General features: G+C 37.3%; 1 protein-coding gene across 12 annotated transcripts in view; it reads left to right on the top strand.

The window, feature by feature from the left end:
- Positions 1–10957, top strand: part of ENAH (ENAH actin regulator) — a 134136-nt gene extending 123179 nt beyond the window's left edge. For all 12 annotated transcript variants that reach the window (XM_078382997.1, XM_078382995.1, XM_020786536.3 and 9 more), the window contains 4 exons: positions 318–384; positions 4163–4241; positions 5393–5450; positions 7753–10957. In XM_078382997.1, coding sequence (XP_078239123.1) covers positions 318–384; positions 4163–4241; positions 5393–5450; positions 7753–7790 — 242 coding nt within the window. In that variant the 3' untranslated portion in view covers positions 7791–10957. The remainder of the gene's footprint in view (positions 1–317; positions 385–4162; positions 4242–5392; positions 5451–7752) is intronic.
- The last annotated feature ends 2980 nt before the right edge of the window (positions 10958–13937 follow it).

Raw genomic sequence — 13937 nt, 5'->3', positions numbered from 1 at the left:
CAAGCCATAGAGCCAGCGTTTGTCCGAAGACAATCTTTCCGTGGTCACATGGCCAGTGTGATTTAGACACGGAACGCTGTTTACCTTCCCACCGAGGTGGTCCCTATTTATCTACTCGCATTTGCATGCTTTCGAACCGCTAGGTTGGCGGGAGCTGGGACAGGCGACGGGTGCTCATTCCGTCGCGTGGATTCGAACTTACAACTGCTGGTCTTCTGACCCTGCAGCACAGGCTTCTGCGGTTTAGCCCACAGCGCCACCTCGTCCCTGGTGCATTGTATGTCACTCTTAATATCCAGTGCTTTTGTATCTTGCAGAACTGACAAGAAAGCCTTGGGAAAGAACAAATACAGTGAATGGAAGCAAGTCACCTGTTATCTCAAGGTACTTTCCTCATTTGTAATGAACAGACTGTATTCTCCAGATTTAACTAGAATGTAAGAATATAAAGACTTTTATATGTAAAAGTCAGTTCTGCTTCTTGTTTTATGGATTTACATAAAGATATGCATTAGATGAATTTCTGACAGGCAAGGAGTAACATTCCTTTTTGCCTTTCCATGATTTTTGCTCTCTTCATATTATTTTGGGGTATTGTAAGATCTTTCAGTGAGATATAAAAAGTCCCAGAAAGAAAAAAAAGAAACTGCTTTTTGTTTTCCTTGTAGTTTGGCATTGAAAACTTGGGTATTTGGTAGCAGAAAAACCTTTTGCATTTTGATTCAAATGTTTTAGATTTTTTTATTTTTAATTTTTTTGGCAACTTGCTCTATGGTCCATGGGGTCACGAAGAGTCAGACACGACTAAATGACTAAACAACAACAAATTGTGATTAGAAAGAAATGTTATGTATATTACTGTTTTCAAGAACAAAGGCCAGAATCCTAGTGAGAGTTTATGCATGCGTAAGTCAAATTGCATAAGTTGTGGTAGGGAATTGCTGTTAATTAAAAAGGTACAGGTCATGTTCCTGGTTGCAAAGATTCAGAAGGAAGGTTTTCTGTGTGAAGAGGATGGAGAAATTTTAATAGGCAGGTAGATAGATCAGCTTAACACTGACTTTGCCTCCATCTTCTTCCAAAAGGAAAACAATGAGCCTAATGCAAATAGGATAAAAGGAGAAGGGACAGGGCACCTGCTCAATATAGAGAGCAATATGGGGACATCTAGAGACTTTAAATGAATTTGGTTCTCCTGGGTCACAGGGTTCTGGCCAGCTCTATTAATTCTATGATTCTATGAAGTCACCAGTAACATTCTGGCCATAGAGAGGATGTACGTACATCAAATTTGCAAATGAGACCATAGAGGTAGCTAATCCATGAAAAGACAGAATCAGGATTCAAAATGACCATCACAGATTGGACAGCAGGCCCAACAAAGAAAATGAGTTTTGAAAGGGGAAAAATGTAGACTACATTTAGGCAAGAAACATCAGAGACACAAATACATATAGTACTGTATATGGGAAAAAGATCTAGAAGTTGTAGTAGATCACAAGCTAAACATTAGTCAGTAGATATGGCAACAAAAATAGGCTGCATCAACAGAAATAAACCTGATCAATGGAACTAAAAGGTTGACTACATAGATGTTTAGCCCACTGTCTGATTCATTAGAGCAACAAGCTGGTTCACTCTTAAAGATGGCAATCAGATGACACCTTTTTTGGGGCAAATCACCCTGCCCCCATAGCAGTCCTAGCCATCATACCTTTCCAAGCCACTGTCAGGGGCTTCTGCTTTTTTGTGCTGATAGAATCGCTCTGGTCTGAATCAGTTCCAGTCCTTGTGATCATTAGGACCGATCCAAAGAAAGCCTTCTGGTTTGAATCTGCCAATATAATGAAATGGCTTAATAAGTGAGCTCCTTCAGCATATTGGCAAATAAATCATCTTCTCTGCTCCTCAGCAGAAGGGCAGGGGAACTGAATAGTTTTATTGAATAATAGACTATTTCTGATTTATTTATATATATATATATATATATCTCACCTCTTCTTAAAGGGCTGGATGAGAAACTGCCCACAGTCAAATCACAGCAAATGACTTTGACTGTAGGCAGTTTCTCAGCCAGCCCTTTAAGAGAAGATAAAGAAAAGATTTCTTAGTTTTCTTTTTTTTATAACTGATGCAACACATCAATACGCAGTCTGAAAATTCCCCCCCTTCCTCTACCCTTCTGCCAAGGAGCAGAGGAAGTGATTAGTTTAACAATATCCTAAAGTAGCTTGCTTATTAAGCCACTTCACCAATATTGGCAGAAGTGATTTCTGTGTGAATGGGAGAGCTTGATTAGATCGCTATAATCAAGCCTGACCATTCCATTTTTGACCCACATTAGCTCACTCCTTGCCACTAATGTAGCTACATCCTCATATCTATTCTGCTTTGGTCAGACCTTATCTAAAATATTCAGTTCTGGCAACACAGTTTAAAAAGGGTTTTGACAAGTTGGGAAGTGTTCAGAAGAGGACAGCTAGAGCTGGTAAAAGGTCTGAAAAATTAGTCTTGTGAAGAATGATTGGAAAAGTTTGATATATGCAACCTGAAGAAAAGACTGAGAGACAATATGGTCACCATCTTCAAATAGTTTAATAGAAGATGGAGAGAGCTTGTTTTCATTCCTGAGGACTGGACATGAAATAATTGAAATTATAAAAAATGAAATAATTCAAATTCTAAACATTATAAATACTTTTTTGACATTAAGTGCTGTTCAGCATTTGTGTGGACTGCCCTGGAGGCAGGTGGACTCTTCTTTCTTTCAAATATTTTTACCCCACCTTTCTCCTCAAAAGGCCTCTCTGTTCGAAGGGTTCAAACAGATCTTAGATTGCTCCTTGTCAGGGATGCATTCATTGAGTATTTCCTGCTTTGGTATAGAATTGGACTCCGTGACTCTTGGGGTCCCTTCCAGCTCTATAATTATGTGAGTCTATGAAATAGCCAGTAGGATTCTGGCCATAGTAGTTACTGTTTTGCTAATATCATTCATTCAAGTAAACCAATTTGATCTGTAGATACTGTATATATAGTATGAATTATGGCAAGTTCAGCTAAATATCCAAATATATCCTATCTTTTTGACCATTCAGCCCAGTGGACCTGCATGCCATTCTTTTGAATACAATCATGGCAATGAGGATGAGGACGAAAATATGATCCATTTACCCTTTTAGGCTCTTGATTTCCCCCAGGGCATCAGCATTTAGAGTTAAGTCTGCTGTTTGAGTGTGAAGAAATAAAATGGCAGTAAAACATGGCTCAATTCATGTTGCTCTTTTTTAAACCATAAACATTCCTATTTCGTGGGGGACACCAGATTCTCATTCTTTTCATGGGGGGCTGATGCCTGTGCCTCAGAGTACCATAGGTGGGGGGCTGTGCTGCTTGCCCCAAGCGGTAAAATTGCTGGTTACAGTTCTGCTCCTGTTCCTTTTTAGCCATGTTTATTTATATTACTGTATTTATTTTATTTCAAATATTTATCCCCAAAACCTTGAGAAACTATGGCCAAAAATCTGTTATGCCCATAAGCATGCTATCATCAGTGTAACCTGTTAGTGAATTGCTGAAAGTTAAGAAATCAGTGTAGGTATTTCCTACTGTGCAGCAGTCATGGGATTCAATGTGTTGAAAGAAATTCCTACAGTACATTGATTTCAGTACTAGAAATCATTATACATAGACCGACACATAACCCAGTTTTGCCTTCTTCTGTTTTATCTCTGTGCTGTTAAAACATGGTTACGTTGTTACACTTCACACATTATATATGGCTGTGTTCTGGATATACATTAGGATGGCCACCATATTACTACTTGAATAGACTTACTAAAATACTGGTTGAAATCCTGTTGCTTAGTGTAGTAGATTGCTCTAGAGTAGGCCCACTGAATCAGCATTGTTTTGGTGATACAACTCCTCTGTGCATTCCATTGAGTCAAATGGACTTACTCTGGTTGTGATTTACTGTGCTAAAATATGTCACAACTAGAATAGGCCCATTTGAATCGATGGAATTTACAGAGGCATTGTTTGGTTGATTTGTTTTTTACTGCCCTGTTAAGGCATAGTTGTTTTGAAAAGTCAAATCTTGATGGGAAATGCTTGGTAGCATCATTGTCTTGAAAGACCCATGTCCGCTTGCTCTTTATAGACCAAAATCTGCATCTTCTGGGCAGCCCAGTACTAATGGAGTACAGTCAGAAGGGGTAGATTATGACAGATTAAAACAAGTAAGTATTTTCTGCTGGAACTTCAAGTCCTAGTTGTGATATTTGTTAATGTTGTATGACTGTTTTTGGTGGACAACACAATTTATTTCTCCAGCTCATTCTTCCATATATGGAGAACCTAAATCAGCACTGTACAAATGATATAAATCACATTTAGTGAGAGAGATCCGCCTGGCTCCGACACTCTTGGCCTTTCGGCGCCAGGCAAAGACCTTTCTGTTCACCCAGCATTTTAATTAATTAATTTTAATGTTTTAATTGTTTTAAGAAATATTTTAATATATGGTATTTTATACTGTTTCTTAAAATGTTTTTAATGTTTTTGGGTTTTGATGTTGTACGCTGCCCAGAAGCCACTGGCAATGGTGTGGCTAAAAAATATTGTAAATAAAATAAATAAATAAATAAATATATTAAATTCACAAGTATGTACCAAAAATGTGTTAACCAGATGTTGGACTGCCAACAAGTGATTAAACATGCTTCCAACAGAAGCATATTATGAAGAGTACCTTTTGTCAGCCACTCATGGACTGAAGCAGAGTTTTTGTTGGTTTGTATTTTTGTGGAAAAGAGAGTAGTCTTCTTGTGTTGTTACAGTCTACTGCATGAGATATAACAAAAATGAATATGTTTTAATATATTTTTCTTAAACCAGATTTCTGGCCATTTTTCAAATTATGCAGTTTTAATCATGCACTTTTTATAAAAATAAGAATAAGAATTTCATGGCATCAGATCTGCCCTAATTTATTGAAATCCTTTTCAGGGTTTTCTAGGTATAAAATTCTCGGAGGTACTGAGAAAGCCTGCTGGGGCTGCTTTGGGACCATCTAGTTTGTCCTAGGCCATATAGGTTTACTTACATATAATTCAAACTAGAAAAAAATAGAGTAAAATGTAATGCCTGCTGATTTCCTCTTCATGACAAGAATATAGAACGATACTACATGATTTTCTTAATGGTCCCAGAAGCTGTGAATTGGATAACAGTGTATTAAATATACCGTTAATGCAAACTATATTGAATACTTCATTTGGAGCATTGGCTAGTGTCATTAACAAGCAAGTGTGTTAATTTCTGTTTAGTTTTGACATGTTTTGAATTCTACTGGTTAAACTTTTCAACTTGTTTTTTTCTGCTGCTGTAGGATATTTTAGATGAAATGAGAAAGGAATTAACAAAGCTAAAAGAAGAATTAATTGATGGTGAGTATTTAAACTTACTGTATGGGGATGTAAAGCAGGCTAGTAATTGTTTATGTATTAATAATTGAGTAGAATAGGTATGTTCCAATTAGTAGAAATTGATTAGAAAACAACAGTCCTAGCTTCCTTTATATTCACTGCAATCTGTTCCTATTCTCTGTGCCTTAGTGCCCTTCTACTTTTTAGCTGTGGATTTCTATGGACTTTATCCATAGAACGGCAGGAGAGAAAGCTGAACACGTTCCATATGCGCTGCCTCCGACGTATTTTTGGTATCACCTGGCAGGACAAAGTTCCAAATAGAATAGTCCTAGATCGAGCTGGAATTTCTAACATATATACACTATTGAAACAGCGAAGCCTACGCTGGCTTGGGCATGTTGTGAGAATGGCTGATGGTCGGATTCCAAAGGATCTCCTGTATGGAGAACTAATGCAGGGAAATCGCCCCAGAGGGAGACCACAGCTGCGATACAAGGATATCTGCAAGCGGGATTTGAAGGCCTTGGAAATGGATCTCAACAGATGGGAAACCCTGACATCAGAGCGTTCAGCCTGGCGGCATGCGGTGCATCACGGCCTCTCCCAATTTGAAGAGACCCTCGCCCAGCAGGCTGAGGCAAAGAGGCAGTCACGAAAGCAGCAAAATCAGGGAGCTAGACGGGTTACAGATTGTATTTGTCCTAAGTGTGGAAGGGATTGTCACTCTCGAATTGGCCTCCTCAGCCACACTAGACGCTGTTCCAAGTCCTCCATACAGAGCACGATACCATAGTCTCTCAAGACTGAAGGATGCCTATGATGATGATGATATCCAACTTCCATTTCTATTTTTTATTTATGATCCTGTCTTGCAATTAACAGCAAATAACTTCCTGTCTCAATGTTATCTGTAAAATGGCAAAATAAATACAGTGGTGCCTCGCACAGCAAGGTTAATCCATTCCGGATTAACCCTCACTGTGTGAAACATCGCTGTACGGAAAGAAAAAAGCCATTGGAATGCATTAAGCTTAGTTTAATGCGTTCCAGTTGGCTGATTTACTCACCGTACAGCGATGTCCCTCTATGGCCGGCAGCTATTTTCGCGCCCTCCCCTCGCTGAATGAGGGCGCGAAAATGGCTGCGATCAGCTGTCTGGTGGGTCCAAAATGGCCACCGGAACAGCCGAAATGGCCGGCCGCAGTGTTTTCGCGCCCTTGGTAAGCGAGGGGAGGGCGCGAAAACGCTGCACGCAGCCATTTTGGCTGTTCCGGCAGCCATTTTGAAGCCGCAGAACAGCTGATCGGCGGGTCACAAAGCGAAGGTCGGTAAGCGAACCGCTTACCGACCTTTGCTCTGCGATTTTCGCCCATTGGAGGCATCGCTCTGCGATCGCATTAGCGATCGCAAAAGCGTCACTGTAGAGCGAATTCATCGCTCTACGGGGCGCTCGTTCTGCGAGGCACCACTGTATTGTAAATGTTAACAATATTGCGCATTATCAGTGGTGCCCAACCTTGGGTAACCCAGATGTCCTTGAACTGCAGTTTTTAGAAGCCTTCACCACCAGCTTTGCTGGCCAAGATTTCTGGGAGTTAAGAGTCCAGAAACATCTGGGTTACCCATGATTTTATATTGGAAGCCGCCTAGGGTGGACCGTTGGTCCAGATAGGCGGGATAAAAATCAGTCAAACAAACAAACAAACAAACAAACAAACAAACAAATAAATAAATAAATATTGCACTATATAAATATTTCATAGGACCCTTCCCTCTTTTGCAATGATATTACAACATTTTTCTTCCATTATTCTGCTCTTTTAGTGCTCAGTAGGACTTTTTATTTCTTTTTATAGTCCTAGCCATGTTTCTGTTTCCTCCCACCACACCTTCATGCCTCTAACTTGCCATTTTCCTTGGTCCTGATTCTTAGATGTTGTATACTATCTGTAATGGCTTTTCATCTTTTGAGTGTACAATGAAAAAAATAATATTTAACAAAGTCATTAAAACATATAGTGCCCTTCATCCAGAATTTCAAAACAGATATTCCATGACTTGGGATACTTCCAGTTCAAGTTTCTTCAAAATTGTGATTGAAGTGATTTCTGCACTATAATGCTGTAATATACTGGATGCTAGTTAATACACATTGCTTTGAAAAAACTTGTCTCAAAACAAGTTTTGTTCTTCAGTATGGCAGTTTGTTGTCGTTGTTTCATCTCTTGTATACTGCCCCATAGTGCTAGAGCACTCTCTTGGCAGTTTACAAGATAATAATGCAAACGAAACCTAACACCTTTTTTCCTTATTAAAACAGCAATCCGGCAAGAACTGGGCAAGTCAAATACAGCATAGAGAAATTAGAACTAAGCTATCATGACCACCAGTTTTGGCACAAAACCAACTACATTTTGTGAGCCGTTAGAAGAAAATGGAAAAATACACTAGGAAGAAGAAGAAAGAGCGACATTCTGAAAACGTTCAGACATCACTATGGTGATACTCTTTCCCTTTGCTGCTGTTTTCTGACTTTCAACAGGGTGGAAAATAGTCTTAAATTGCGATAATGATTTATGCAGAAAATCATATACCAGTCGGACAAGATCACAGTACACTGAAATGTTTTCATATCAAGATGAAGCTGCACATGCACAGTTTATTAAGACAAAAAAGAGAAGAAAAGCTTGGGGAGGCTTTTAAGAGAGGCTTTCTTAAAGAAGGATTTAGCAAGTTATGCTGTACAAATGTATCTCAGGTTAGTCTTCCTATCATGTTGAATATTTCTGTGAATTAAAGATCAAACATGACTTCGCTTCACAAACTAGAACAGATAGGAGAGTGTGTTGTGAAACACAGTATTGGTGAATGAGAGATCTAGGATGTGTGTTTTGTAATCTTATGATAGGAAGCCTCTCTAGTTAGCCTTCGTACTGTTTTGTAGAGAAAAATGCAAATGCTGTCCAGAACATAAAGATGTAGATGCCTTCCTAAAATGTTATGCTTTACCAAATTCAAGGATTCTCCAGAATACAAATCAGTGGTCAAATGTAAATTGTTAGATTGTTAGACACTTACCATAGATTTTTGAGCTTTTAAGATTTATGCATGTAGACTTTTTTGTAATATAACACAACCACAGAGTTGGCTTTTTAATTTAAAACATCCTTGCATGCCACAAATAATAAGTAGCCTTTTTACAGTAAGGCCTAGATAATGCCCAGGCAACTTGGAAGGTTGGGACAGGGGGTGACTTTTTTATTTAAAAAGTTTGTATTAATTGCTGCACTATTTTTCCTTATATTGCATGCATGTGTAATAATAAGGAAAATGTTGTGACTTATCAGTAACCATGTTAAATAGAACCAAGTACTTAATATTTTTGTATCATTACATTCGTATTTCAAATTTAATAATGCTTCAGTAATAGCATTATCAATTGGTTCTGTTCTTTTCTTAACTTGATATAAATTAAGCATCATGATTATCCGTAGATACGATTTTTAAAAGAGGCATATAAAAGTAATAGAATACTTCTCATAATAGTTCCTTGCACCATGAATTGAGGCAAGTTCTTTAAACCTGTTTAATTGAAGGTTGGGGAGATGTTGATGTTAATCAGTGCAAATATTGTGCTCTCAATCCTTTAATCTAGAAGCAGACAAATTGTGGTGTTCTCTAAGTTGTTGGACTGTAGCACTCATCAGCAATAGCCAGCATAGCCAGTAAGTATGACAAGAGCTCCCACATCTGGAAGGCCACATGTTTCCCACCAGGTTAAGTGATTGATAAAAGCCATGAGATCATGGGCTGTTGTATCCTCATCCTCTCCCCAGGAAAAATTCTTCTTGCCTTTTTCTCACCTCCTGAATAGTGATTACATTACTGCTAGCTTCAGCCTTAGTAAGCTTCTATTTTTATGAGGATTTGAAAGCAGTTAGTGCCAATGCAGTCTTTAACAGTGGCTAAAGCTGGTATGGTATGTTAAAACATATCAGTCGAGGGCTCAAGATGGAAGATGATGCACACTACAGCTTGCTCCTGCTTTGAACCTACAGTATATAATTAGCAGTCAAATACACACGGAATCACAATGCAGGGAAAGTCTTAAGAACAATGGTGGCAAAGGTATATTTTTAAGGACTTCATCTACTTGGCTTCATCTCTGATCCAGCATTTGAATATTTACATAAATTCCTGTGCAGACTTTCAAAAAGTAAGCCTGAGTAGGAGAAAGGAAGAGAATCTTCTTTCAATTGAATTTATGATTTGACAAATAATGTGCAACTGAATCTTAACCTGTCCTTTACAACCTAAATTCTCCATTCTATATTAGTGCCATACATATTTTGCAATTTAAACTGATTTTAAAATAACATGTTTGGCATAATTACTATTTTTTAATTACCTAGTTTCATGCAGTTTAGTTAATAAAGAGCTTTAATTAGCACATCCTCCCAAGTGTTGTACACCAAAGCAAACTAACAACTATTATTGCTGCCTATATGCTTGAATGAGGAAATTGTCACTTCCCCTGTTTTTGCAAGATACGGCTTATAAAGTGTAACCCCGAGTCAGTGCTTAATTTTAAAATGTTCTCTCTGCATGCATTAGCTGAAGGCATTTAAATCTCAAGGCAAATAATGTTGCTCCAAAATTAAGTGGAAGCATTTTCATCTTTTAAAACTAAATTCTTTAAACCATGTGATACTAAATACTTATTCTTGTCAGAAATCATGTTTGATTTTGTTTGTAAAGAAAATTCAGAGATTGTCTAGCAGAATGTTATAAGTGGTCCAAAGGTAAGAAAATTAAGTTACTGATTGTGAACGAAACTGGTTAATGCACTAAACATTTTGTGCCTTGGTCTAAAGTTAACATGATTTCTGTGTAAAAGGAAAAAGAATCAAAAGTTCTTTAATTCTTTCTACATGCATAGTTGCATAACCCTGAATTGGACTGTTTGGAAAATCTACTTTTAGTTAAACTGTAAATTAAGGCTGTTGTACTGACAGCAACACCATTGTCAGACGTTCTTGTAATCAAAATTAGCTACCGGTTAATAGGTTATTTTAATTACTGTTCTTTTAAAATGTTATGATGGTTCCTGTCTTTTGTACAGCGGATGCCTTAAGCTGAATATGGTTTAGGGGATCACTTTTAATTCAAGGAAGGTACTGCTTTCCTCAACACTGTGATCTGATCTGTGATAAATCTGTCCTATCCATACACAAGTGGCTAACAAGTCAATTGCATAAAAACTGAATGTACAAATCTTAGTGCTGGTGCTGAAATCTCTTCAGAGTTGTCATGCAACATTGTTCAAAAGGTTTTGCAAGCATCAAGTGTCAATCAAAACTGAAGATGAAACACTAATGAATGTTGAATTTTCATGCATTTAGTTTTACCTCCTTTTGAGTTTTTCAGTTAATTCTTTGCTATTTTTACCATACTGTGTCATTTTAAAATTTCTTAAATGCTAACTTTGTTTTGTTTGAGCAGATGAAATAAAATTGCAATATATACATGCTGCTGCTATTGTTTTTACAACTTGATGTCATATTGGGGGAAAAATATTACTTTTAGTGTAATATCAATAAAGCAAGCTGCAACCTTTTGTTTGCAAGACCTGAGCAGAATTGTTCATAATAGGACCTTTTCAAATTTATTAATAGCATTGCCATGTCAGAAATGACTTACGGCACAAAACAATAATTTGTTTCTATTGCTCTTCTAGATTTATAGCATTCTGAAAGTTCTGCCTCCACAAAGAATATAACAGAAAGTGCTCAACTACAATATTGATGCCTAATCCAGTAAATTGTTAGAATTTTTTAAAGTTGCTTTTCAGCTTTGAATCTCTTTACCCATTTCCCCAGTGTTTTAGAAAGTACTGTATATACAGATTATACAAGCCATCAAAAATTATATCTTTTGCTGAAATCCTAGTTTGTATAATTTACTTTGTTCCAATCTGATCAGTGAGTTTCTCTTAATACGTTATGTTCCCCCATCCTCTCTTTCCATTGCTGCCATCTTGTGTTGAATAAAAAACAAAGGTGGAAATAGTGTTGTGCAGTAACACAAAGGGCATAACTTTTGGAAGCAAATTGCTCTCAGTTAAGAAATCTCAGTAGACATTATCTGTTGCATACTGACTTGCATAACTTAGTATGTGATAACAACTATAGAGATTTCGGAACATAACAATTCACTCCCAAAACTTGCACCATTTGTAGGACTGTGCAACAGGATTCCAGCTAGACTGTTGTTTACACTGTTTGCTTTGTTACACTTCACTGTTGTCAAAATAGATCTGGAAACAGGCTTCTAATGTAATTGTTTCTCACATATTAGGTAATACTTTTTACATAATTTGAGAGAATAGATTCTTAATTTAAAAACCCATATATACTTAATTTAGAAATTTAATTTAGAAATATAACATCAGTCATTAATTAGGTCAAACAGACTCTGAATTACAGACTCAATGAATGCAGTGTAACTTGTAATCACCTTTGTACAAGTAGAGGGCATAAGAGAATCTCAACAGATTAATATCAAGCAGGTAAGTTACAGATGTGTGCTGAAAATATGTGGGAATAGTGAAATAGTAGATCTCTGACAGATGTGTTATAAACAGTTAATTAAACTGAGTGGTAGAATATACCAGATAGGCGGGATATTAAATAAATAAATAAATAAATAAATAAATAAACCATAAGACTTTATGCTCTTCGGAAAACAGCATTTGGTAACCTATGTGTAAGGACCCTCTGCTGGCAGAAGTTGGACTTTTACCTGTTTGGGCATTCAGTTTTATTGCTTTAATAATAGTTATTAATATTTTAAAAATATTTTTAAGCTTCCAAGGAAAGAAATCATTATGGGTAACCACAAAGAGGCATTCTCCTTGTACCAAACAGTAGCCTAACATCTCGTTTGAGATCATTCTTACTTGATTAAACAGATTGTCCCTGTTATGATGCAGTTGGAATCGTTGGCAATTTCCAGCAAAAATATGCTGGTCCACACAACTCTGCAGTTGTGATACTTTGGGCAAACCTTTTGCTTGGTCTGTGCTTGCTAGTTTTTTCCATTGAAAGTGTTTCAAAAGTTTCCCTACAGTTTCTTTGTGCAGTATGACATTTACAAAGGTGATAGCATAGTTATTTGATGGCTGGTATACAAAGTAAATATCGTTGGCTTTTGTCATTCAAAACAGGAGCAAATGCCTCTTGATGCAATCAACCACTTTTATGTATTCTTCACAACAGTAGTGGACTTGTTAATTTTTACACATCCCAGCTCTGCTTTGAATTGGAGATATGAAGGTAGGACAGTCAAAATGTAATGAAAAAATGTTAAAATCACAGAAGATCACTGTTGTAGAGAAGATGGAATTTTGCCTCTGGATAGGGACATTCCTTGGGTTTGAGGCCAAGCACAAGAGTTGGGTGTGGATTGGATTGTAAGTGCTTTAGTGACCCACTCACTTTTTTCCCTTCCCTCTATCAACATTTGAAGAGCTAATGCAGTAACTGCAGTAACTACCCTAGTAACTGGGTAGACAGAAGACTCTGAGAACAGAGAATCTCTTAATTCTTGACAGACAGGGCAGCTGGAACAAAGGGTACTGTCTTCAACATTGTTGCTTTAGGTGCAGTTGCGCTGCCTCCTTTTTTGAGGGGGAGCTACAAAGTGAGTATAGTATGATCATACTTATAGACCTGTAGTTCTTGGCATGGATTTGAACTTCTGGCACTAGCATCACACAAACAGAAATTGAAAATTCTATTGGTTTGTGCTGTTTCTAACTGTCCAGTGTACTTTATGAAGTAGTAGAAAACAAATTAGTCTTCATTCTACTACAAAGAAAGAAAGAAAAGAGGAGGAAAAGCCACCTTAGCTTTTCATAAAATCTGACATGGCAAAAGCAAACAATGCACTGTATAGTGATGCATGACAGTAGGCCTTCTCAGACTAAGATAATTCTTTTCTAGGCATATAACTTCAGATATACAAAAAAAAGACATTTAAACGTTTTTAATCTCTCATCCAGCAAATGTGCCAATAGCTGAATGCTGTGCTCACAGCTGATGGTGACCACAGTGAGTCTTTTAAGGAATACTACATATAGTCATGACAAAAGTTTGACAGAAACTCCTTAGGTCCATAGTGTCCTTGTACTGCAGAGCAGGCAAAAATATGAAAACAACGTTGTGTTCTTAAATTGGACTCAGATCTGTTGGTACTTCTTAACATTCCTGTATTAACTGATCAACCCCTGTTTTATGATGTATATGTATTCATTTAACAGTAATAATTTGTTGCCACTTTCATGAAGACAATGGTGCTCTCAGTGCTAGGTTCTGCATTTGTATAAACCCCATCTAAACTACAGCTACAGTTACAATCTAATGATTCACAGTCCATCTGTAGATTGCAACAATTAAAGTCTACACCTGCATGCATTTTCCTGTGGCAGCAACTGTGGTCTATCAT

Source organism: Pogona vitticeps, chromosome 1, assembly GCF_051106095.1.
Source record: "Pogona vitticeps strain Pit_001003342236 chromosome 1, PviZW2.1, whole genome shotgun sequence".
Classification (NCBI taxonomy): Eukaryota; Metazoa; Chordata; class Lepidosauria; order Squamata; family Agamidae; genus Pogona; species Pogona vitticeps.
The sequence above is the reverse complement of the archived record's forward strand: the minus strand, read 5'-3'. Positions and strand labels throughout refer to the sequence as shown.